The 26619-nt window shown below is 47.2% G+C and overlaps 1 protein-coding gene across 7 annotated transcripts in view; it reads left to right on the forward strand.

Moving 5' to 3' along the window:
- The window catches only part of Mta3 (metastasis associated 1 family member 3), a 121002-nt gene that overhangs the window by 18735 nt on the left and 75648 nt on the right, over positions 1–26619 (forward strand). For all 7 annotated transcript variants that reach the window (XM_052186478.1, XM_052186481.1, XM_052186479.1 and 4 more), the window contains exon 4: positions 14643–14769. In XM_052186478.1, coding sequence (XP_052042438.1) covers positions 14643–14769 — 127 coding nt within the window. The remainder of the gene's footprint in view (positions 1–14642; positions 14770–26619) is intronic.

Below are 26619 nucleotides of genomic sequence, written 5' to 3' on the forward strand. Positions count from 1 at the left end.
GTTTCTCAAAGGACTCACGTGTGATTCCCTGAACGCACAGCGGACAGCTCACAACCACCTGCAACTCCAGGTCCAGGGGAGCTGATGCTTCTGGCCTCTGCAGATGTTTGCCCACACTCACACCCAGATACCCAGACAGACATACAGACAGGCAGGCAGGCAGATAGGCACAAGTTTATGGAGTAACCCCATTTATACATATCTTTAACATTTATGTAACATACAATTCTATCCTTGTAGGTGCTTGCGTTTATGTGACATACCTCCTTCAATGAAGCCACACCTCCTAATCCTTCCAAACAGTTCTGCTTCCTGGTGACTAAGCTATAGAGGCCATTCTTTTTAAAAAGATTTATTTATTTATTTATTTATTTATTTATTTATTTATTTATTTATTATATCTAAGTATACTGTAGCTGTCTTCAGACACACCAGAAGAGGGCATCAGATCCCATTACAGATGGCTGTGAGCCACCATGTGGTTGCTAGGATTTGAACTCAGGACCTCTGGAAGAGCAGTCAGTGCTGAACTATCTCTCCTGCCCAAATGTGTGGCCCAGGCTGACCTTGAACTCGTGATCCTCCAGCCTCTGCCTCCTTCAGCAAATCTACCAGAGAGCACCACCACAAGCAGCCATTCTTATCAAACCACTACAATAGTTGTTTTCAGTGAATTCCTTTTTTTAAAAAAAAGATTTATTTATTTATTATTATATGTAAGTACACTGTCTTCAGACACACCAAAAGAGGGAATCACATCTCAAGGATGGTTGTGAGCTACCATGTGTTTGCTGGGATTTGAACTCAGGACCTCCGGAAGAGCAGTCAGTGCTCTTAACTGCTGAGACATCCCTCCATCCCCTAATTCTTTGTTCAGGTTGGGTTTAAACTCAGTCTTACAATCCTGTCTTTGTCAAATACTGGGATTACAGATGTGTGTCATTGCACTGGACTACTTAAGTAAAATCTTTTTTTTTTTTTTTTATTTGGTTTTTCCGAGACAGGTTTTCTCTGTATAGCTCTGGCTGTCCTGGAACTCACTCTGTAGACCAGGCTGGCTCCGAACTCAGAAATCTGCCTGCCTCTGCCGCTCAGAGTGCTGGGATTACAGGCGTGTGTGCCCGGCTTAAGTAAATTGTTTATAATCCTGCTGCTACTTAAAATAATTTTTTCCCTTTCTGAGAAATTGTTGGGGATGGAACCCAAAGCCTTGTACATCCTAGGTAGGCGCGTGTGTGTGTGTGTGTGTGTGTGTGTGTGTGTGTATGTGTGGGGTACATAAAAGGGATAAGGACTCCTTGTGCCCTCTAGGTGGGCCCGAGTGCGTGCCTGCGTGCGTGTGTGCTTGCGTGCGTGCTTGCGTGCGTGCGTGCGTGCAAGCTGAGGGCTGAGGACTTCCCACGTGGACCCATGCCTTCTGCTTTGCCTAAGCAGGGTCGCTGTGGGTTTCCATGGTGTTTAGCAGCCTTGCCGGCCTGTGAGCTGCTGGGCATCCTCCCGGGCACAGTTCCCTGCACAGACTGCACATCTGGCCTTTTTACATGGGTTCTGGAGCTTCAGACAAGTGCTCTTGCCCTCTGAGCCATCTCCCTAGCCCTTAACTAATTTCCTAATCTTTTCATGGCTTTGTCAGTGCTCTCTCCTCTCTTGTCCTGTGTCGGGATTAAATCAAGTTCCCCTAGGAGAGTGGAAAACAGTAGTCAGTATCAGGGTCATGAGAGAAATGAAGCAGTCTGGGTCGGAGTTCTCCCCAGGGGCCAGCACTGACAGAACAGAGCTACTGAGGGTTTTGGGGACCTCGAGCAACCTGAGGCACAGACCTTGTGGGTACACAGTCCCTCTGAAGATCTCTGGAGCTGCGCTGAGCGCATGCTGTTCAGATGACTTAGCCATGCAGGTGGGAAGTGATCTTCTGAAGTTTGGAGCACAGTTTTGGATGTTTGGTTAGAAGCTGACGATGCCTAGGCCGTTTTTAGTTAGTAGGAACACAGCCCAGAATAGCTCTCTCAGTTTGGGTTGCCAGAGATGACCGTTTAGAGCCCTAGAATGTGACCCAGGCATCCTGTATGGAGGTCAGAGGACAAAGCTGTCAGAGCCCATTCTCTTCTTCCACTGTGTGGGTCCTGGGAGTCCAGCTTAGGTCATTAGGGTTGGCTGAAGGGGCCCTTACCCACTGAGCCATCTCACTCAGAACTTCCACCCCCACCTCCAGACTTCTGTGATTTATGCGAGATAGCAACATACGAACTGAGCGAGCTACAGCGCCTACCTCTAGGGCAGCTCTGCAGCCTTGGCTGGCCTGGTCTGCCTCGGAGTGCTGTGAGTAAAAGCTCATGCTCTGATGCCTGGTCATAGGGCAGTCTCTCTCTCTCTCTCTCTCTCCCTCTCTCTCTCTCTCTCTCCCTCTTCCCACGCACGCACGCACGCACCGAGACCTCTCTCTGCATTCCTGACTGTCCGGGAGCTTTCTGTGTCGATCAGGCTGACCTCAGGCTCTCAGACATCTGCTTGTTCTGCCTCTGCTCCATTTAGAGGACAGGGTTTAAAGTTTCACAGAACAATTCTTAATGGTTGATTTTTCTCTTAACTTTTTGGTGACTGAGTAGTATTCCATTGTGTGGCTACAACGGCAGATCCATCCATCTGTAGTAGGTGGACATTGCCTTTCTCTTGGGTTGAAGTAGGATAGCTTTTTACATGCTATAGTATTTTTACCTTTAAATTCTCAGTGTGTCTTAGAAGAGAGAATGCATGTGATCAGAGGACAACTCTGTGGAGCTGGTTCCCTCCCTCCGCACCTTTACACTGGTCCTGGGGATCAGTAACCCTCTGAGCTCCAGGCTGGTAGAGCCAGCACCTCACCCTCTCAAGCATCTCAGTGGTCCTGTTGTTTAGTTTTGTTTGTTTGTTGACATTGGATTTCACCCTGCAGCCCATGCTGGCCTCAAACTCAAGATTCTCCTGCCTCAGATTTCTGAATGCTGGAATTTACTTTTTAACTTTTGAAAGACACTGTAAATTTTTGTGGGAGTGATTTATCATTGTCTATTTACTCCCACTGGTAGTGGAGGTGAGGGCTAGTTTCTTCACAATTTGGCCAGCAGTTAGTATGGTCATTCTAAGTTTTAGGAGTTAAAAAAAATCATATATGTATATATACATATATAACACATATAAGAAATTAATATATTTAAATACATGTCACATATGTACACTATATATATGTATATACATACACATTATATATACACACACACACATATGTTTAAGAGGTGGGGTTTCTGTGCTGGCGAGATGATGCAGCAGTTAGTACTTGCTGTCCTTCCAGAGGATCCAGGTTTAGTTCTCAGCACCCACAGGGTGCCTCACAGCCATTTGTAACCCCAGTTCCAAGGGATGGGACGCTCTCTTTCGGTCTCTGAATACCAGACTTGCATGTGCTGCACACACATACATGCATACAGGCAAACACTCATGCACATTGAGAGAAAGGATATATATGTAAATACACACACACACACACACACACACACACATACACACTCTGTATGTTGCCAAGCTGACCTTGAGCCCATGGGTTTGAGCAGTCCTGTTTCAACCTCCCCTGTAGCTGGGCACACAGCTGTGTCAGTGGCTGTGATGGCTGTGTTTCTGTCAGTTATTTACCCTTGGTTCTGGGAGGCGTTTTTTTTTTTTTTTTTTGTGTGTGTGTGTGTGTGTTTCATTGCTGCTTTGTAGACAGGGACAGAGCTGTGTTGCCTAGGGCTCAGTTCCCTTCCTGTGCCCCAATGTGCTTATCCAGCCCTGTGAGCTCAGGCCTGGTTCTTCCTCGTTCTCTCCAGGGGTTGCTTTCCTGGCTTATGGCCTGGCCTGGCCTTTCTTTTCCTCCCTCTTTCCCTTCCTCCCTCCCCCTTCCTTTCTTTCCTGTTTTTGTTTTGTTTTATTTTGTTTTGTTTTTTCCAGAGATAGGATTTCACTGTGTACCCCGGGCTGTCCTGGAACTCTGTAGACTAGGCTGGCCTCAAACTTGGAGATGCCTGGTGGTGGTGGCACACTCCTTTCATCCCAGCACTCGGGAGGCAGAGGCAGGTGAATTTCTGAGTTCGAGGCCCGCCTGGTCTACAGAGTGAGTTCCAGGACAGCCAAGGCTACACAGAGAAACCCTGTCTCCAAAAAACAAAACAAAACAAAACAAAAAGCAACACAAACTTGGAGAGCTGCCTGCCTCTGCCTTCTGAGTGCTGGGATCACAGGTGGACGCCACCACCACCTCTGGTATTTTCTGCATACCACTGTGCCTCTAGAGGCCTTCTGCAGAACTCCAGGGTTTTTCCTCCCTGGAGCTCCCCTGAACTCTGTTTTCCCCTTTTTGGGTACTCTGCCTAAAAGCTCTTACTTCTCTTTCCCTCTCTGTTCTTTTAAAATTTTCATTTTATTTTATGTCATTTTTATGGGTGTTTTGCCTGCATGTGTTTTAGCAATGTGTACACATGCCTGTGGTGAGCAAAAGAGGCTGTAGGGTCGCCTGGGTCTGGAGTTAGAGATGATTGTGGGTTGTCAGTGGTGCTGGGGACGGAACCCAGGGCCTCTAGAAGAGCGGCCATGTTCTTCAGCACTGAGCCCTCTCCAGCCCCAGCCCCAGCCCCAGCCCCAGCCCCAGCCCCAGCCCCAGCCCCAGCCCCAGCAAGAAGTCAGGTTCCCTGTGTTTCAGGGCCCTCCTTCCATCTTCCCCAGCTTATGTGCAGTAGCCCAGCGTGTAAGAATTGGTGCTTCATGTCTTTTGTCTTTACTAATCATGTGTGTGTTTGTAATGTCAGGTAGATCTCCTCTCTGCTACTTCATTTGGCTAGAAACAGAAGCAGTTGTATTTTAAGTTTTTAAATTAACCTATGAAGTACAGTGGATAGGTAAGGTGTGCAGCTCGGTGGATTCTCACAGGCGTACATGTCATATTACAACCATTCATATGGGGACTTGTTTTGTGGGACAGGGTCTTTCTATGTAGTCTTGATTGTCTGGGATTCAGTATGTAGACGGAGCTCCCAGACACCCATCTGCTCTGCCTCCCGAGTGCTGGGATCTTCTGTGTGCACCGCCTTGCTCTGCAGGGTTTGGACTGCAGCTGGGCTGTATGATGGCGGAGATAACCTGATGCCCTCCTTTTGCATGGGAGGAACTGGACGCTGTGTAGCCCTGCCTTCTGGTTTTCCCTCCCAGGTGTGTCAGGGAAAGTAGGACCTTGTGAGGCCAAGCCTTGGTGCAGATAGGACCCAGGCCACCCTCGCCCAGGCTGGGGCTTCCACGGGAAACTGCCACCCCGCCTTGTCATAAGAGCTCCCGTCTGCATCGGCGCGTTAGAGTGTTCGCTTGCTCCTGCTCTTGACTGTGTTCCGGGCTCTGGCCTGGAGTCCAGAGCGAGAGCCACAGGCCGTAGTCTCCCTTAGTTTTGCTTGAGGTCAGGTAGGAAGGAGGGCTTGGCTTCCATGGAAAGTCGTCGTGGTTGGTGCTTAGATTTATCACCACTGTAGTTTAGTTTATCTGAATGGTGGCTGGCAACTGTGAAGAGCTTCTTGTCAAAACAGGAAGGGTTTTATTTTTATTTATATAAATTATAATGTTTTTGGAGAATTTCATACATGAATACATTACTTCCGTCATTCCCACGCCCCTCCCACTTTTCTACCCCCTCTCAACTTCATGACTTCATTTTCTTTATTGTTTTCACACACACACACACACACACACACCCTGCGGAGTGTACATGTGTTCTGGGCTGACGTTTTAGGACTGGGAAACCTGTCAGGAGGTTTTCCCTGGGAACTGATTCTCCCTCAGCAGCCATTGATTCCCATAGCTCTTCATCTGGGGACGAGGCTCTGATAAAATTTACCCCATCTGCTAGGCATGGTGGCACACACCTTTGAGCCTAGCATTTAGAGGCAGAGACAGGAGGATCTCCATGAGTTGGAGGCCAGCCTGGTCTATGTAGTGAGTTTCAGGACAGCCAATGTCTCAAAAAAGCAAAACCAACAAAAATTTCCCGTCTGAGTTGCAGTGTTGACTGGGGTGGTCTTGTGCAGGCAGCCGTGTTGTTGAGAGAGCGTGGGGCAGCATTCTGTCACATCAGGAAGACACTGTCTCGCAGCAGTTGTCCACACAGCATCTGGCACCTATAGTGTCTTTCTCCCTCCTCTGCAGTGTCCCCCTGAGCTGTGGGCGTGGGGATTGTTCTGTTGATGTCCCAGTTGCTGCTGGGATCCTGTCACATTTTTCTCTGGGTTTCGCCAATTATGGATGTGTGCAATACCCTCTGTGGGCTGCACGGTGGAACGCCAGTGAGGCACGAGATGGTGTAAAGAGAAGCATTTGGAATGTAGCTGGAAGCTGCAGCGTTTTAGGGAAATGGCTGTAGTAGGGTCTCCTCTAGGGCCTGTGACCTCCAGCCGAGGGTTCTTGGCTAGGGTTACGGTACCATGCGTAGGTTCTCATTCTGTGCAGGCCTTAAGTCCAATTACACAGTCCTTGGCTCCTGTTGGGCTCTCTGGTGTGTGGGGTTGTTGTTGTGGGTGGACATCCTTTCGGCTGAGTAGGAGGAGGCTCTGGGAGGACGGTGCTGGTGGTGAGCTGGAGAGGAGGTCTACTTCTTGTGCTAGTTGTCTTTTGTCATCTTGACACCTAGAGTTACCTGAGATGAGGGAACCACAATTGGCAAAATGATTGATAAATTGGCCTTTGTGGCATTTTCTTGATTAATAGTTGATGTGGGAGGGCCAGCCCTCTGTAGGCAGGTGGTCCTAGGTTCTTTAAGAAATCAAGCTGAGCAAATCGTGAGAGCAAGCTGGACATTGGCGCCCTCCATGCCCTCCGCATCAGCTCCTGCCTCCAGGTCCTGACGTCTCTTAGTGGTGGGTGTGGCCGTCTAGTAAGCTGGAGTGCACACACCCGGACCTTCCTGGGTTGCTTTGACCATGATGTTCTGTCCCAGCAACAGAACCCCTAGCTAAGACACTTGTGGCTTTTTTATTTTGTTTCTGAAGTCTCACAGTTTATAGCAAGTAGAAAGTTGTATGGTGGCATGCAAAGGCTACAGAATTCCAGATGGACTTTGATTTATTATAAGACTGAGCAGCCTTTGCCAGATGCAGTGTTCTTTGAATAAATGTAAAGCAGAAATAGCTTAGATTTCTGATGGGATCCTGACTTCCTGTAGAACTGATGAGTCATGGTAGCTCACTGTGTGAAAGGACTGTTTCAGACGGCCTTCTCTTCACGGCTTCTTCTGCAGAGACCGGATGGCACGTGAGGGTGACGCGCTCTGTGCTGATAGAATGTGTGCTTGCAGTTTGCTTAAAAATTTTTGGCTCTATGTAGTGGCGCTCGCCTTTAATCCAAGTGCTTGGGAGGCAGAGGCAAGCAGATCTCTGCATTCGAAGCCAGCCTGGTTTGCAGAGTGAGTTCTAGGACAGCCAGGGCTACACAGAAACCCCAAAACAAAAGTAAAACAAGACCAGAAGTTAAGAAAACAAAACAACTAAATTCTGGAGTGAAGAGATGCCTCCGAGGCTAAGAACACATTGAGGACCAGATTTCTGTGCCCAGCACCCAGTCGGGAGGTTGCTAGCATCTGTAGTCCGCCTCTGTGGGACCTGATGGCTCGTTTTCAGGGATACCTGCACGTGTGCACATCCCCGCCCCTCACATATCTTTCTTTCTTTTAAGTTTAAAGAAATAACTTGGGCATTTATAGGCTGTAGAGGCAGTTCACTGCTTTTGCAGGGGGACCTGAGTGAAGCCCCAGGGATCCAGCGCCCTCTCCTGGCCTCTGCAGGCACTTGTACTCTTGGGCATCTGCATTTAAGTGCACATTCTCCCATATCCATAACTAATAAGTTGTTAGGACCCTTGGGGGCTCCCAGAAACTGAACCACCAACCAAAGTGCATTCATGGGCTGGACCTACCCCCTCCCCCATGTAGCAGAAGTGCGGCTTGGTCTTCATGCAGGCCCCCTAGCAGCTGGAGCAGGGACTGACCCCCGACTCTGTTGCCTGCCCGTGGATCCTGCTCCCCTAACTGGGCTGTCTTGTCTGGCCGCAGTGGGTGTGGATGTACCTAGTCCTGCAGAGACTTGAGATTGCCAGGGCGGGTGGGTTCTCGGGAGGGACCTCCCCCTTCTCAGAGGTGAAAGGGGGACTGGAAGGAGAGGTGGGGCTGTGATAGGGATGTAAAGTGAATAAATACATTAATGGAAAGAAGAAAGAAAAAGAAATAAGTCTTTAAAGAAATTATGCTTTTTACAGTAAATCTTGATAGATATAACCTCCATTAATAAAATCTTGAGGTCTTCAATAAGACTCAAAAGTCTAAGTAAGTCTTTAGGTTACAGAGCTGGAGAACTGATGGGCAGTGATCTCTCAGAAAAATGCATTCAGATTTGGCCTAGAAAATATTCCCGGGTCTGAGAGGGCCCAGCATGCGTCTCCAGCATGCACAGAGCCCTGCCTGAGAGCCACAGTACGAAAAGTGGGCCAGCTGCTGGTGCCTGCGGGTCCAGCATTCAGAAGATTGGGACAGGAGGGTCAGAAGTGTTAGTCCATCCTCAGCTAGGGGCTAGCCTGGGGTACATGAGACCCTGTCTCAGAATGAGGAGGAGGAAGAGGAAGAAGAGGAGGAAGAAAAAGAGGAGGAAGAGGAGGACAAGGAAGAGAAGACCCCCAACCTATTAACAGGGATTCTTCTTAAAAAAATTAGTTTTGTATGTGATGTATGGAGGTGTGATGCATGCGCGTGCGCGCGCACACACACACAGACACACAGACACACACACACACACATTTAAGTGAGCAGTGGTGACCAGAGGTTTTCTTAGTCATTTTCCTGGTCAGTGTTCTATTGCTGTGAAGAGGCATCACGACCACAGCAACTCTTATAAAGGACAGCGTCTCACTGGGGTCGGCGTCCAGCTTCAGATTTACTCCATGGTCATCGTGTGGGAAGTGTGGTAGCGTGCGTGGTGCATGGTGATGGACATGGAGTTGAGAATCCACGTGGATCCGAGGGAGAGGGACAGACAGACAGACAGACAGACACAGCAGAGCACCACTGGTCCTGGCTTGGGCTTTGGAACCTTAAATCCCACCCCAGTGACTCTTCCTCCAACAAGGTCACCCCTACTCCAACAAATAGTACCATTCCCTAAGCAGTCAAATCCATGTGCCCGAGCGCCATCCTTTCTTAAACCACCACAGTTACACTCTACATATTTGGAACAGGGTCTCCCTGAAGCTGGCACTCATGACGGGGCTAGACCGCTATCCATTTGCCTGTCTGTGGCTCTTGTTCTGCCTCCCTCCCTCCCACCCTCCCTCCCTCCCTCCCTCCCTCCCTCCCTCCCTCCCTCCCTTCTCTGTTGATAGTATCCATTTAAGCATACAATTTTAATACGAGGTCCAGTTTATCTGCTTGTTTTCTTGCTAATGTTCTTGCATATAATAGCTATGATCCACTAAAAGGTCTAAAAGGTCATAGGTTACCTGTTTCATTTTGAGTCTTATATTTAGCCTTTTGGTGTATTTTGATTTGATTTTGGTGTATGGTTTGAGGTGCGACAGTTCACAGGAGTTAATTCTCTCACGTGGGTGCCTCATTTGTCTTCGCCCCTTTACTAGAGGAAGGGTTGTCTGTTTTCCCCCACAGCTGGTCTGGGTCACATGCACCCTTGGCATACACTCCTCTACTCTCACATACATGTGCAGGCGCTCTCTCTCTCTCCCTCTCTCCCCCCCTCTCTCTCTCACACACACACATACACACACACACACACATACACACACCACTCATAGTTCATTTTTTATTAAAAATTATTTTTATGTATATGGGTGTCTGCATGCTTGGTGCCTGTGGACACCAGAGAGGAACTTGGAACTGATATTACAGATGGTTATGAATCACTGCGTGGGTGCTGAGATTCAAACTGGGTCTTCTTGAAGAGCAGCCAGGGCTTTTAACCACTGAACCATTTTTCTAGGCCTTCACATACACAATTAAAAAAAAAAAAAAAAGCTGGGAGTAGTAGCACACAGTTTTGGTCCTAGCACTTTTGAGGGCGAGGCAGCTGGATCTCTGTGAGTTCAAGGCCGGCCTGGTCTATACAGTAAGTTCCAGCAGAGCCAGAGCTGTACAGTGAGGCCCTGTCTCATAAACCAAAGCTGAAGCCAAAACCAAGCCAAACAAACCTTCAGCAGGAGCGAAGCCCAGTGACGGAGCACTGCTCAGGGCACAGGTCTGACGTTTCACCCCTTGCACCCCAAACGGAAAGTGAGCATTGGGTAGACTGAGGCGCCAAGGAGCGGTGCCTTGAGTTGCTAGCCTGGACTACATTGTGAATTCCAGGCCAGCTTATGCTACAAACAAGCAAGCATTTCAGAGGCTGAGGCAAGCAGATCTTTCTGAGTTCCAGGCCAGCCTGGGCTACATAGAGAGTTCTAGGCCAGCCAGGGCTACAGATTTTAAAGCTAAAACTACAGAACCAACCTCCCTGCCCCCCAAAAGAATAAGGTTTGCGATTGTTATTCTGATATGTAGTGGCGCCTTTTGCTCTGTAGGGCACCATTAGAATTCAGTTAGCCATGTCTTTTATAGCAACAATTTATCAAATTCCAATTAGGTAGAGAGCATAATTTTGTATGTGATATTTGCTGTACTAATAGTGCCAATGCAGCAATAACTTTATCGATCTCTGCTGGTGAGACGTTATTGGACCTGCAAGTAGTCGGCTCCTGTAGAGCTGTGTCTCTGTGCATACTCATTAGAAGGAACACTCATGGAAGCTACAGTTGCCTAGGTCTTTGTTTGAGCTTGGTGAGACTTTAACTTTCTTTTATTGTATTGACTGATACTGTGTGTGTGTGTGTGTGTGTGTGTGTGTGTCTGTGTGTGTGGCCTGTCTGTGTGTGTGCCGCCTTTGCCTCCACCTCTGCACATATATAGAGGTTAGAGAACAGCTTTGGAGTGCCAGTTTTTTCCTTCCATTATGTGGGGCCCAGGGATTGGAACCATGGCCACCAAGCTTCCTGGCATGCGCCTTTCCCCGCTGAGCCAATTTGCCTGCTCCTAAGTGAGATGCTTAAACTCAGTTTTCTGGGCTCGTTTTCAATTCAGAGCTTTAGAACTTGAAATTAGAGAACATGACAGGTCCTCATACAATTAAAACAGAATTGTATTTGAAAAGATGCCTTCTGTGGTCCTGGGCCCTGAAATAAGCATTGTTGACAACTGAGCCCGTCGATGGTGGCACACGCCTTTAATGCTAGCGCTTGGGAGGCAGATCTCTGAGTTCGAGACCAGCCTGGTCTACAGAGCTAGTTGTAGGACAGCCAGGGCTACATAGAGAAACCCTGTCTGCAAAAGCAAAAGCAACAAACAAGACTTGTGGTAATTAGACATGCTTCTGTCCGTGCGGCACCCGTGGTTCACAAGGAAGCCAGGTGTTCCAAGCTTACCCTGCATTGTGCTTTCTGCATGCGGAGCAGCCAACCGGTTTCCTGCCTGCTGCAGCCTCATTCTGAGTCTCTGCATACCCCCTCTCCCATAGCTTGAACACAGTCTGCTCCAGGCGAGTCTGCCAGGGCATTACATTTTATTTTTAAAAAGATGTGTTGCTCAAATTAATCAGAATTATGTCTGTAAATGATATTGATGTACCCTTCCATTATTTTAAATGTAATGTTTATCAAAGCGCATGTAAAGCCAGGCGGTGGTGGCGCACGCCTGTAATCCCAGCACTTGGGAGGCAGAGGCAGGTGGATTTCTGAGTTTGAGGCCAGCCTGGTCTCCAGAGTGAGTTCCAGGACAGCCAGGGCTATACAGAGAAACCCTGTCTCAAAAAACCAAAAAAAACAAACAAACCAAAAGAAAGTGCATGTAGGTGTGGTCGTACATCCCATAGTCTCAGTACTCAGGAGAGGAAGGAAGGAGGACAGCTCGCGGCTGGTTTGTGTCAACTTGACACAAGCTACAGGCATTTGGGAAGAGGGATTCTCTTGAGAAGAGGCCTCAATGAGATTGGCCTGTGGACAAGTCTGTTGGGCGTTTTCTTGATTAGTGTGGGTGGTGCCACCGCTGGCCGGGTGGTCCTGAGTTGTTTAGGAAAGCAGGCTGAGCGAGCTATGAGGAGCAAGCCTGTGAGCAGCGCCCTCAATTGCTTTTGCTTCAGCTTCCTGCCCTGGCATGAGTCCCTGTCCTGACTTCCTTCAGTGATGCCGTGTTACCTGGAAGTGTGGGTGAAATAGACCCTTTCTTCCTGAGTTGCTTTGGGGGAGTGCGGTTCACTCACTGTAGGAGAAAAGTAACTAAAAATGAAAGATCACTACAACCTCGCCTGTTTGTTTCTGCCCATGGTCTCTGGCCCTGCTTCTCATGGCAGAGTCACTGTCCTGCTCCCTGAGAGTCCACAGCACCCCAAATAGCACCTGCCTCACTCCGGTTGGGCTGGCGTGAGGGCCTCTTTGCTCCCAGACTGGAGAACTGGGGCAGTTCTCAGTGGGCATCGTTTGCTCTCCTCTTGGGTGGCATCGTGCCACCCTCTTAACAGGGTCACTAGGAACAAGTAGCTTCTTTTTGGTCCCAGTTTCTTATGTTGTCAGTTTTAAACAAATGAAGCTTGTGGAGGGTGCTAGAAGTGAGTTTTCCTTCTCTTTTGGAAGAGAAGGGATCCTGGAGCCCCCCACCCCCCTCTGCCTGCTTGCAAAGAAGAAAGATAGAAAAGATGGCTATTTTCTTGTTATTTCTGGGACTTTTTTTTTCTTTCTTTCCTCAGTGTTGGTCTTCATAGGTTTTTGTTTTGGAAATGGAGATTAGACTATAAAACCAGGTTCACCTTGAGCTCTAGCCTCCTGCCTCAGTCTCTGGTATTACAAGCATTTTTCTCCCTTCCCCAAATGATTTGGCTTATAGTGTTCCTACTAGACAAAAGGGGGCGGGTGTCATAAATCTGGTTCCTGTATACTCGGTAGGGTGTGGGGCCCACACGATCGGTTTAGTATTTTTGAGGCAGTTCTCTTACATCCCAGGCTGGCCTTGGACTGCACCTGTGATGACTTTGTACAGTCTAACCCTTCCCCCTTTATCTCTGAGCACTGGGTCTCAGCACCTCTATTTCTGAGGATGTTGTCCTGGGACTCATCTGCCCCCTGCCTGCTCAGAACTCCCAGCCTCAGGCCTGGGTCCTTAAAAATGGCGTAGCTTTCTTTCAGCTGTTCATTTCCTGCTTCAGGCTCTAATGTCTAAGGATATTTCCTCTAGTCTAATCCTTCCGTTCTGCTTGCTTCCATCTATCTGTCCATCAGTCTGTCTGTCTGCCTGCCTGCCTGCCTATCTGTATTGGTGTTTCATGTTTGTTTTTTTGAGACAGGGTATCACTATTGCTGTCCTGGAACTCACTTTGTAGAGCAGGCTGGCCTCAAACTCACAGAAATCCACCTGCCTCTGCTTCTTGAGGGCTGGGATTAAAGGTATGCACTGCCGTACCCAGCTCCATTTATAGTTTATTTTAATTAAGGAATTTTGAGATCTGCAGCCCTGAGCATGTTAGAAGGAACACCTTCCTGCCTCGGCCTCCTGAGTGTTGGGATTTCTGGCGAATGCTGCCAATCGCAGCTCAGCTGCCACTTTTCAGGCATTTACTTTCAAATTTTATTTATTTATTTTTAAAAAGAAATTTATGCCAGATGATGGTGACACAACCTTTAATCCCAGCACTTGGGAGGCAGAAGTAGGAGGATTTCTGAGTTCAAGGCCAGCCTGGTCTACAGAGTGAGTTTCAGGATAGCCAGGGCTACACAGAAACCCTATCTCGAAAAACTAAAACCAAATATATATCTATATTTATTTGTGTGTATCTGTGTGAGTTGTATGCACATGTGTGCTTGCAGGTATGTCTGCATAAAGGCAAAGGGTGTTAGGTGTCATTTTCTTTTCTTTTCTTTTTTTTTTAAGATTTATTTATTATATATGAGTACACTGTAGCTGTCTTCAGACACTCCAGAAGAGAGCGTCAGATCTCATTACAGATGGTTGTGAGCCACCATGTGGTTGCTGGGATTTGAACTCAGGACCTTCAGAAGAGCAGTCAGTGCTCTTAACCACTGAGCCATCTCTCCAGCCCTAGGTGTCATTTTCTATTATTCTTTGTCTATGCCTATAAGGTAGGGTCTATCCTGGCCCCAGAGTTGGTTTTTCTCTGCTGGGCTGGAAGGCAGCAACCTCCAGTGTTCCCTGTCTCCGTTTCCAGAGGTTGGGCTACAGTTATTCCTGAGGACACTGGGTTTGTGATGCAGGTGTTGGGATCCTAATCCTGGTCCTGGATTATGCATCAAGAGCTCTCAGCCTCCGAGCTGACCCCAGGCCCTGCTGGCTCGCTCACTCACTCACTCACTTATTTGTGTAAGACAGGGCTCACTGTGTAGCTCTTGTTTGTATCAAACTTACACCCAGATGGGCTTTGAAATGGTGATCCTCCTGCCTCTGCCGGGATCACAGGTGTGTACTGCTGTGACCGATTCTGCCATTTGATTCCCTCTGCTTTGATATCCCAGGAGGCAAGCATGAGTTGTAACCATGGATTCTTTGAATTTTGTTTGTGTAGAGGAAACTGAGGAAGAATCGGAGACGACCGTTGAGGCAGACTTGACGGAGAAGCAGAGGCACCAGCTAAAGCACAGGGAGCTCTTTCTGTCGCGCCAGTACGAGTCCCTGCCTGCCACACACATCAGGTGAGACCTCTGGGAGCCACTGACACTGTGGCCGAGCCCTGAGGAAGCCCTTCCCAAACTTGTCAAGGTCGCGCTACCTCAGCTTGGCATACTGCAAGCATCATTCTGGGATTTGATCTTGGGATTTACAGGGTGTGCTAGCGTGCAGTCGTCCTGAGCGGGCTCCCCGGCCACTCAGGCCTCTTCTGTGGCCTCGTCACTGACAGTTTGAGTTTGTGTTAGTGTGGCACACAGCAGTATCTACTGGATATTCTCTGGGCAATGCTGTGCTTCTCCAGACTGCAGACACGTGACTCCAGCCCTCGGAGGATATTTGGCTTTTTATTTTTTTATGAGTATCTCTGGGATGGAAACCTTGTACTTCATTACTTAATCACTGGTGTCAGTTCTGTGCATTAATTTAGTTTAAAAAATTAATAGATGTGATTTTCTTTTTTTAAAAAAGATTTATTTTATGTATGTGAGTACACTGTCACTGTCTTCAGACACACCAGAAGAGGGCACTGGATCCCATTACAGATGGTTGTGAGCCACCATGTGGTCGCTGGGAATTGAACTCAGGACCTCTGGAAGAGCAGTCAGTGCTCTCTGACCACTGAGCCATCTCTCCAACCCTAGGTGTGTTTTTCAGTGTTAGAAATTGAAGCCTTGCACACGCCAGGCAAGTGTTCTGTCCCTGAGCTGTGCTCACGCCCTTTGCTCTGTGCGTTGGTCAGATCCGACCTTTATCATCTGAAGGATTGTGCTGGAGTGATGGTGGTCTTGTTGGCTTTGTTGATAGGAATTAAAGACAGTTGCAGAGCTGGGCAAGAGGTGGTACATACCTTTGATCCCAGCACTCAGGCAGTGGAGTATCTCTGAGAGTTTGAGGCCAGCCTTGCCTACATAGTGAGTTCTGGGACAGACAGGGCTACATGGAGAGACCTTGTTTAAAAAAAAATAGTCTGTAGGAATTCACAAGTCCAGTGGGCTCTGGGGCTGGGGCTGCAGCTCAGCTGACAGACTGCCTAGCGTGCCTGCAGTCAACCCTGGGTCGGATCCCTAGCATTGGGTAAATGCAAATAGGAAAATCAGAAGCTCAGGTGATTCTTGGCTATATAAGCAATCAAGGGCAGCCTGGGCTACATGAGACCCTGTCTCAACTACATCAGAAAGATGGCTGGTGACATGACTCAGTGGATAAATGCATTGCTCTCAAGCCTGCTGACCTACCTGGTTCAATCCCTGGAACCCACAGCCCTGCGTTCTCTAAGAAAAGGAAGGAGAGAATCAGTTCCTACAAGTTGTCCTCTGACCTCCATATGTGTACCATGGAGGTGCACGGTACCCTCTCTCCTCACACATAAAATACATTCATGTAATAATAGTACCACTAAAACAAAAGACAAATAAATTCTGGCCCTTGATCAATAAAACTTTAGTAGTTGGCATAGTTTCCTCCTTTTCAACAGACTGCGAGGCACCCCAGGTAGAGGGAGCTGGTGAATACCAGTTGTGTGCAGAGGGCAGCGACTGGAGGGACTCAGTGTGCTGCCATCTTAACTAATTTCTGCAGTTTAGTTCAGAATCAACCTCTCTCTTTAGCTCCTTGGTGGTCGTGACAGTAAACAATAGAAAAGTTGCAACTGTTTCAGTAATTCCACACACACACACACACACACACACACACACACACACACATATACACACACACACACATGTGTTCCCTCCAATGTTAATCTTGAACCTCAGTCTGCATTTCTGCTGTAAGGTTTGTGGTCCTGTCTAAGGCTCCGACTTGGCCCTCCTACCTACCTACATACAGGTGCTGGCTGGTCTTATGTCAACTTGACACAGGCTAGAGTTATTTGAAAGGAAGGAACCTCAATTGAGGAAATGCCTCCATAAGATCAGGCTGTAGGCAAGCCTGTGGGACTATAGTGACTGTTGGGTTCTGCCCACTGTGGGTAGGGGCACCACCGGGCTGGTGGACCTGGGATCTACTAGAAAGCAGGCTGAACAAGTCATAGGAAGCAAGCCAGGAAGCAGTACCCCTCTGTGGCCTGTGCCTCAGCTCCTGCCTGCAGGGTCCTGCCCTGCCTGAGTTCCTGTCCTGACTTCCTGCTATGATGAACAGTGATGTGGACCCGTGAGCCACATCAACCCACTCGTACCTAGCATCACCATGTTTGTATTTTTGTCATGGTTCTTCCCCTGCAGTATTAGGAATCCTAAGACAATTAGCAAGTTTATGGGTAAAGGCTTTATACATAGCTTGTTTCTTCGTGACTGGACACAGACATCGTCCAGCAGAGCAAGTGTCTGATGAAGGAGCCATTTCTGCTAATGGTTCCAGAAGCACCGACTCCTCTACAGTGAGCATCTTGTTACGGCTTTCCTTAGGAGTTAATATATTCTGTGTGACTTAAGTCCCCTGCAAGAAAATACCAGGTCATGTGAAAACCTTTTCACCAATCAAGCTATTTTCAGAAAGAAAACTAGGTATATATGCTAGTAATTTTGCTTAAAGAAAACACCCTGCTTACCGAAAACATCCTGTGAAATTATTTTATTTCTGTTTTCATTAACACATATTCTACATAATAATGGTTTTCATTATGATAGTGTTATACATTATTTTTTACCTGTGCATATTTTTTTGAGATAAGGTCTCTTATAGCCCAGGCTGGTCTTTAACTTAAGTAGCCAAGGCTGGCCTTGAACTCTTCATCCTCCTGCCTTTACCCTCCAGATGCTTGGACTGCAGGTATGCGTCACTATGCCCAGATGAAATTTTCTTAAGGATGTGCCTAACTAATAAATATTTTTTAAAACCATATGCATTAATTATTTACTTGGAAGAAGTTAAAATATAAAGATTCATTTCGAGCTCAAGAAGTTGTGGGGCCAGTCATAGATCTTGTTAGAACACGAATCTGACAAATGGTTTGAAGAATGTATCCAAAACACACAAGTGTATTTTTAATTTACCCTTCTGATAGCTTGGAATCTGTTTACAAGTAATGTTGGTTTTCTTTAACAGATTGCTTGGAATGGAAAAATGGTGTTTTTCATCTTCCATAAGGCCTGAGAGAGTGTATTGGAATATAATTATCAAGACACTTATGCAAGGCTTTACCTAGTGATGGTGCTTTGAATTATGATGAAGAGACATTTATGCCTTTTTCTCTGTTTTCCCGGTTGAGAGCGGGGAGCACAGAGCCACTCTTTCCCCTCCGTGGCTCCCTTTGCAAAGGGCTGAAGGTGGTTAGAGGCAGGCAGGGCTCAGAGCCTGGCTAAGCGGCCCACATGCCGGACAAGTGCACAGTAGAGTGGTCTTGACATTTTGCTGGGGTTGAAGTCCTGCCCTGTCTGCTTCTGCTTCAAAGGAGAAAATTGCTGAAGCCCCATTGTTCTTTGGCAGTTAGAGGGCTAATTTGGTGAGCACTGACTTTCTGTTCTCAGAGATACCATCGAATGCCCAGAATTCTCTCCCTACCGCATGGAACCCAGGGCAAGCTTGTCAGCGGTGTTCTCGAGCCCTCTGGAGTAGGTGAACTTAATGCTCACTTACTGTAAGCCTCCCTGTGTGCCTCAGAAGCAGCTCTTTGATCCCTCTGATTCCACTGGGAATGGGAGAGACCTGGGCTTGTTCTGAGCAGAGTCGGAGATTTACCTCATATTTGAGATGGGCCGTGAGCGCTGAGCATGCGCCCCTTGGATGTCTTTCCAGGGGTGGAGGAGCTGGACAGAGGCCGCACCTTCACCCATGTGCTGTGGTCCTTTAGTGATAGATTTTATGTTGCATGTATTATAAAACACAGAGATTTATTCTTACAGCAGGCACTCACTGTTTATTTTACTCTATCAAGTTGTTCTGTGTGCGTGTCCAGAGGCTGTCGTGCACAGGGGCAGTGCTGCCCACGCCCGGTGCTGCCCACGCCCGCCCGGCGCTGCCCACGCCCGGCGCTGCGTGCCTTTGCATGCGCACCCTGTGCTCCATGGGCAGCCGCCCTCCACTGGGCTACAGCAGGCGGTACACTCATGGTTGGAGAAGGCTCCGCGTTTTAGTGTTGCCACTTGCCTTACTTGTGCTACTGGGGCTTCTGTATTCAGTCTTGCAAATGGCCTGGGCTTGTGTGTGGTTCATGTTCTGACAGCTACTGAGCCCTCTGTGGCAGGGCTGCTTTTCATGTCCTATCCACAGCGACTCTAGAAGTAGTTCTGCTATTATCCCTGGTCACAGATGAGGGGGCCAGGGCACAAAACAACTGCGCACTTGCCTAAGTCGCACGTTTAGATATTGTCTGATCCGCACTTGCAGATATTCAGCATTAATGACTCACACAGAGCCAGTGCTAGAAAAAGATCACACAATGGATGCTGTGGGAACCTCGTTGGGATGGCGGGCTCTTTGAACACCAGCCTCACATCAGTCTTAGAGAGACTCTAGTCAGTTGGGTAGATCCAAAATGGAAACTGCTTAAGCTTATATGTTTGATTATTCCAAAAGATAACTTTGCAGTGCTAGCTGCATGTAGAAACCAGGACATGACCCTCTTAACATAGGATGTGTCCTTTCTATGTCTGACATTATTGTCTCCATATCTCAAGTGCACTAAGCCTGACTTTTTAAAAGCTGCTAATTACAGCACTGGTACATGTAACGATTTTGTCTGTTCCAGTCTGTGGCACAGCTAGTCAGCATTTAAAAGACTAATTCTTTCCTTCTTGCCAGCCCTGAGATCTGGACCACAGCCTTTGAAACTGGGCTTCAGTGTGTCTTGTAAAGGCTTCCCTGGATCCCTGCCCACAGCTGGCGCCAGTGCGCCCTTTAGGAACAGGTTTTGGACCTGAGTGTTTGCCCCCCATGCTTCTCTTGTTGCAAAGCATGGCCGGTGTCAGAGACGTCCATTACACGCACGCCAGTGGACCTTGCCTCAGTTCTGGGACCTGGTCTTCCTCGATGTTTAATTTTGGCTGTGCTGGACACCATACTTATCCCTCCCCATCCTCCCAATAGATTAGGATCCAGGTTTCTGCGTATCTTTAGCCCTGTTGTGCTTTTTATTTTTATTATTCAAAAACATACTGAGTTTTATTTAAGAGAGAATTACTCCACAGAGTGGGCTGGCCCCGGACTCCTGTCAGTCCTGGGCATGGCCTCCCAGCTGCTGTGATTACAGTTGTGACCACCACCTGCTTACTCAACTATGGGCTTTTCTAAGTCATTTGATTGTTACATTTATTTATTGTGTTTGAGGGCCTGTGGCCATAGTGTATGACTGGAAGTGACTTGTTGGAGTCAGTCTCTCATTTTTCCATATGGGTCCTGGGAGTCAAACCCAGGCTAGGATCAAACTCAGGTTGTCCCCTTGAGCTGGTGGCAAATGCTTTTACTACTGAGCCATATTGCCTCCTTAAAGGGGCCAAAGAAACTATTTCAAACCTCATTTTTGTAACAGTAGTAGGACACATTGAAGACCCAGGTGTGCAGTCTCTGTGCTTTAGAGAAGGCCCTAGGCTCTGTCTTCAGCTTTGCAGAATGCAGACATCACGCTGCCGTTACTTCTGCCATGCAGAAGAAAGGCTACACCCACCATCTGCAGAAAGCGCCCTTGCCTAAGTATGCCATGTGGCAACTCCAAATGAGGAATTGTCTGTCTTACTTCAGTTCTGAGAGTCTCAACAGCTGTTAAAAATCTTGCACCTTATGTAAAATTTGCCTAAATAGTTCTGTCCAGACTACATCTTAGACTGTCAGATCTCAAAGGTCAGCGCCTTGATGTCTCTTTCTCTCTACTGTGGAGAGCTGACACAGGGGCATCAAAAATGGAAACTTTCACTGAGACTGCATTTCACTTAAAGTTGTTAGTAGATATCAGAGTGCTCTTCTCATTTACACTGACCTTACGTAGACTTCGAGATGGAGAATGGAAATTTGAATGCAATATTATTTTAATCTTATTAGAATTAGAAGTAAAGATTGGGTGTGTGACCAACAGGCTGCTCAGAACTTTGGGGGGAAGTGACTTACTTGGAGTTGATATCAAACTTCTATGTGGGCCACAGGGTGGAGGATCGGGGGTCTTTGTATATAGACGGTTGTCAGGCAGAATCATCTTGTGAGCATTTTGCAGCCACCATGAAGGAAGGAATGAATAAGTGTAAGGCCAACAGGAGGTCTTTGTAGGAGGGGCTACTAGAGTTCCTGTGTTAATATCTGTGTTTGTGAGAATGGGGATGTCTGTGTGCGCTCTCTCTCTCTCTCTCTCTCTCTCTCTCTCTCTCTCACGCATACACACACACACACACACACTGCATATTATATACATACTGCATCTAACTTTTTTCTTTCAGACAGTCTTAGCTGTAGCTCAGGTTACTGTATAGTCCAGACTTGTCTCAAATATGTAGCAGCAGCAGCGGCAGCACAGTGTGGGTTAGGTGGGGAGGCACATAGGGTCTCTGACTGAGGGGAAGGCCCGCTCTACCTCCACAGGTGTAATGAGCGCCACTATTTCTCATGGCGCCTGACTGCTGGGATTTAGAACAGCAAACCTGGCTTTCATAAGCAAGCATGTTTCATGGATCACATCTAATATATTTTGTATGCCTATGTGTGTGTGTGTGCGTGTGCGCGCGCGTGCGCATGCACGTGCACGCAGGGGAAGCCACAGGGCAACTGTATATATTGTTCTTCAGGTGCTGATGAGTTTTTTAAAAATATTTATTTATCTATCTATCTATCTATCTATCTATCTATCTATCTATTTATTTATGTGGTGTGTATGTGTGCGTGTGCTGTGTATAAGACAGTTGTGGGGTGATGGTAGAGGCCAAAAAGGGAGTCAGATCCTCCCCTCTGGGCTGGAGGTAGAGGCAGTTGTGGACACCTGACATGGCCTCCCACATTCTTAGCCAGTGACCTCTTCCGAGCCCTATATTTGTCTTTTGAGACAGGGACTCTTCACTGGGACCTCAGGTTTACAGCGAGTCTAGGCCAACAACCATCGAGGCCTGAAGATCTGCCAGCCTCTCCCTCCCAAGTGCTGGGTGACATGTATTTGCTACTGTGCCCACCTTCTTTCCTATTTGCTTGATTTTGATTTTTGAGACAGTCTCTCCTTGTAGCTCTAGCGGAAACTCGCTGTAGACTAGGCTAGCCTCAAGCTTAGAGATCCACTTGCTGCTGACTCCTGAATGCTAGACTAAAGGTGTGCACCACAATACAGGGCTCTTCTTCTGTTTTTTGTTTGTTTGTTTGTTTGTTTGTTTGTCTTTTTAAATATTTTACTTTATAAGCACATTTTTTTACTTTATATGTAGCTATCTTCAGTCACACCAGAAGAGGGCATCAGATCCCATTACAAATGGTTGTGAGTCACCATGTGGTTGCTGGGAATTGAACTCAGGACCTCTGGAAGAGCAGCCAGTGCTCTTAACCACTGAGCTATCTCTCTTTAAAGAAGTGTTCTGCAATAGAACAGGAACAGTACCCATAGTCCACTTCTGCCTGTGGAAGTGCGATACTGTCTTGAGAAAAGGGTCCTTGGATTGTTTGAGTTATGAACTAAACTGGCTGTTTTGTGGCACAGCATTTTTATGTGACAGAACAATTGAAAGGAAAGCCTGACTGTTTGGATACGTGTGGCTGACTTGAAAATGAAGTGTGCCTGCTGCACAAATGTCTGGTTGTCCGTCATCTGCCAATGTGTCTGTGAGACCATCACATGTGTTAAGGTATACTTCTGTATATCAGTGGGCATATCTCAGGGAAGCAGGGAGAGTGCTTGTCATTAGGAATTGAATATATCTGCAAAAATATCAAGCAATGTTACTTTTTCCTTGGGGGAGTTTTGTCTACAGCCTGGCTGGCAGTTAGCCCTTTGTAGCCTAGGCTGGCCTCAGGAAGTCATTCTCCTGCCCTGGATTCCTAAGTGCTGGAGTTACAGGTATGTGCCACTCCACCTTGCAAAATGATACTGTTCATTAATCTGAAGAGTATACTCGTATTTTTCTTCATTTTAGTCTCTAACATGGTAAATTGTTGACATGTAACTAACTCTTTGGATGAGCAGTAATTTCTAGGGCTATAAATTGACATTAAGGTCAGAAAGTTTGAGAGCCATTAATCATCACTCATAAAAACAATGAAACAATAGAATTTTGTGTTGCTTATATTAGATGTTAAGATAGTTGTAAGAATGATAACAATGGTGTAAGGGACCTGCTAGTTAGCCTTTGTCAGTCACCTGGGAAGAGGGGCGCTCACTCCAGCAATGCCTCTGTCAGATTGGCCTGTGGCATGTCAGTGGCCGATTTTCTTGATTAGTGATGGGTGAGGGTGGGCCTAGCCTACTGTGGGTGGTGCCCTTCCTGGGCAGATGGTCCTGGGTGGCGTAGGACACAGAGCTGAGCAAGCCAAGAAGAGCAAGCCTCGCCTCCCAGCTTCCGTCCATGATGGACTGTAAACTGTAAAGAGATGAAACAACCCTTTTCTCCCCAGAGTGGCCTTTTGGTTATGATGTTTATTACAGCAATAGAAATCAAACTAAGACAGGGTCTTAGTAAGCAGATTGAAGAGTAGACTAACAAAACAAAATTAGCAGAGTCAGGGGAAGTCTCACTTAAGCCACTGGGACTTAAGCACTTGGGAGCTGGACAAGGATTGCCTGGTTTGAGATAAGCCTGAGTTTATGCAAGTAAGACCAATTTAAAAAAAAAATCAGAAGAGCTGGGACAGACTCACATATACAGTGGAGTTTGGTCTCTGGTACAATTGGCATGGCTGGGATGTAGACTGGGAGGCTATTGCCAAGGCCACTGGTGTCATGGGGGAAAGAGAACATTTTTCCTTCCTTCCTTTCTTACCTTGATGTTTTTGGGGGTGGGGCAGATGGGTGAAGGAGCTTATTTTCTTGGTCTGTCTTTCTGTTTCCCAGTAGTGAGTACCTTTTGCAATGCTTCTCTGTACCTGGTATTTCCGTTGATTTATGTCATGGCTGTAGATGGATGGGATATGATATGTCTCTCAGGCACTGTGTAGGCACATTGTCTCTTAGACTGTTTATGCTGTGTCTCTAATCCTTCCCTAGCGCCACTTCCTGATGACTAAGTACTCAAATATATGAACCTATGAGGGGCATTCTATTTAAATCACATATTCCACTGCCTGGCTCTCATAGGCTTGTAGCCATATCATAATGAAAAAAATACGTTCAGTCCAACTTAGAAGTCCCCGTGGTCTCAACACAGTGTAAAAAGTGCAAAGTTCAAAGTCTGTTCTGAGACTCATAGCAATCTCTTAGCTTTAAAATAAAAAAGCAGACCACATGCTTTCAACACACAGTGGCACAGACTATGCTTGACCATTCCAAGAGGGAGGTAGGGAAGCATAGTGAGGAAATCCTGGACTAAAGCAAAAGCAAGTCCGAAGCTATCAGGGCAAACTGTGAACTCTGCGTCTCTGTCTGATGTCACGGTGCTCTTGACATCTCTCCCCGAGATGTCAGCTCCTTGACATTGGGGTCTCCAATGAAATCCAGGCTTCACCTTCATGCTTCCTGGGCCTCCGTTTACGGGCACCCCTGTCGCATGCCTGGTCTCAGCAGCTTCCCTCAGCCACTGAGAGACATTCTCCACAACCCCTTTCTTGCATGCTCCGCTGGACAGTCAGAGCCATGAGGCTGAGCTGCCGGGTTCGGCCGCTTGCTGGCGCTTGCTTGGCCCCTCATTCAGTTACACTTGGCCCTGCTGCCTGATGTTGACGCTTCCCCTCACTGCCTGGCGGCCTTTAATTCCTTCCCTGAGCTGGAAGCTTCACTGGGCGGGGTCTTGTCCTGAGGCTGCCACTCTCTGTTCCATTCAGAATCAGGCTTCTCTCTACACTTCGTCTCTTTGAGTGCTGGTGATTTTTCTTTCCTGTTTCTTGTTTTGTTCTCAAAGTGTGTTTTTTTTTTTTTTTTTATTTCTCCTTGTTCCACTTTCTCCTTTTCATTATAGGTCTGCATAAGAGTGACCACTAGCAACCACATGCTAGGACAGTCAGTCAGTCCTAGCCTAGCCTATCTTGAAATCTCCTCTGCCAAATCTGTCAATCCAAAAAATTTTCAATTTAGCCTCAGGCACATCTTTAGGACAAGGGCAAAAAGCAGCCATGTTCTTTGACAAAATATCACAAGAATGGTCTCTAGACCTCATTAATTAATATTCTTCTCTTCTGAAACCTCTTGATCTGGGCCCTGCAGTTAAAATTGCCCTCAGTACCACTGTTTTCCATGTTCTTACTAGGATGGACTAGTAAGTCCCACTAAAAGCATCTAATTTCTTTTATAATCTAAAGTCCCAAAGCCTTTCAACTGATAGCATGGTCGGTTCTATCACAGCAATACCCTAGTCCATGGTACTAATTTCTGTCTTAGTCACTGTTCGGTTGCTGTGAAGAGACCATGACCAAGGCAGCTCTTAGAAAAGAAAACATTTGGTTGGGGCTGGCTTTACAGTTTCAGAGATTTAGTCCATTGTCATCACGTGTGGCAGGGAACCGCGGTGGCAGGTGAGCACGCGGTGGCAGGTGAGCACGGTGCTGGAGAATAGCTCAGAGCTACATCCTGACCCACTGATAGAAGACCAGGGTGGTGTGGGGCGTGGGGTGAGATAGCCAATGTGGGGTGAGATAGCCAATGTGGTGGGATGGCCTCGTTTGGGCTTTTGAAACCTCAAAGCCCACCCCCCATACCTTTCCAATAAAGCCTCACCTCCTAATCCTCATTGCCACGCCCCATGACTCAGTATTCAAATACATAAGCCTGTGAGGGCCGTCCTTATTCTAACCACCGCCACCAGAGGCTGTTTGTTCTCTCCCTCTGGGGAGAGGCCCTTCCCTGCCTCAGAGGGAGCCACTAGTTGACAGCAGTATGAAGTGGTGTGATCTAAACTCACACTAGTCCTTCTTTGTAAAGTGATTGGAAAAATTCTTTGCCTAAATCCTACAAGAATGGTTTCTAGGCCACTTACTAATATTCTTATAAATGTTTGAAGAAAAACTTCCTTTTTGGTAAGCATCTGATTGTGCTGGCATTTAAAAAAAAAACATTATTTTTACGAGTAGAGAAGGAAAATGAGTGCTGGCTCTTCTATTCAAACCCAGAGGAAGGGCTGGGTGGAGACCTAGCTCAGTATGCAGGACTGTGAGCTCCATGCCAACCCCCAAAGTCCAGCCAGATGGACTGGCAGACCGCGCGCTGCCCCTCTGCGGCCTCTCTCTTGACTGGCCGTTCCACACAAGAGCAGGGCTCCTCCTCCCAGCAGCAGCTCCCTTCTATAGGGTTTGCACCTTTGATTCTGCAAGGTGGTGTTTCCTGATGATGGATGGACCACGGACAGAGGTGCTTGTGTGGCGTTTCGTTTGTCCGGCTCAGCCTCGTCTGTTAAAGGACTTCTCTGAAATCTTTCGTCTGTTGACAGAGCCTGGGTTTGGGACCTTTTATTTTAATTCTCTCCATATCACTTTAAAGGCATCTCAGGAAGCATTCATGTGGGCTTTCCTGCCATTTGTTAATTCATTACTATTGTGTTGATACTCAAAAATAACTCTATTCCCGCCCCATTGGGATGTTTGAAACTTATTTCATTCAGACCAGTGAATTAAAATACATTACAGTAGGTGTGGCTGAAGCTGGACATACTTTTGAAGTTCTGATCTATCTATCTATCTATCTATCTATCTATCTATCTATCTATACACGTGTATATATACACGTATATATATGGAGAGAGAGAGAGAGAGAGAGAGAGAGAGAGAGAGAGAGAGAGAGAGAGAGAGAGAGAGAGAATATTTTTACTGTCTTGGGATTTCTCTCTTTTTGA

This window comes from Apodemus sylvaticus, chromosome 6, assembly GCF_947179515.1.
Source record: "Apodemus sylvaticus chromosome 6, mApoSyl1.1, whole genome shotgun sequence".
Lineage (NCBI taxonomy): Eukaryota > Metazoa > Chordata > Mammalia > Rodentia > Muridae > Apodemus > Apodemus sylvaticus.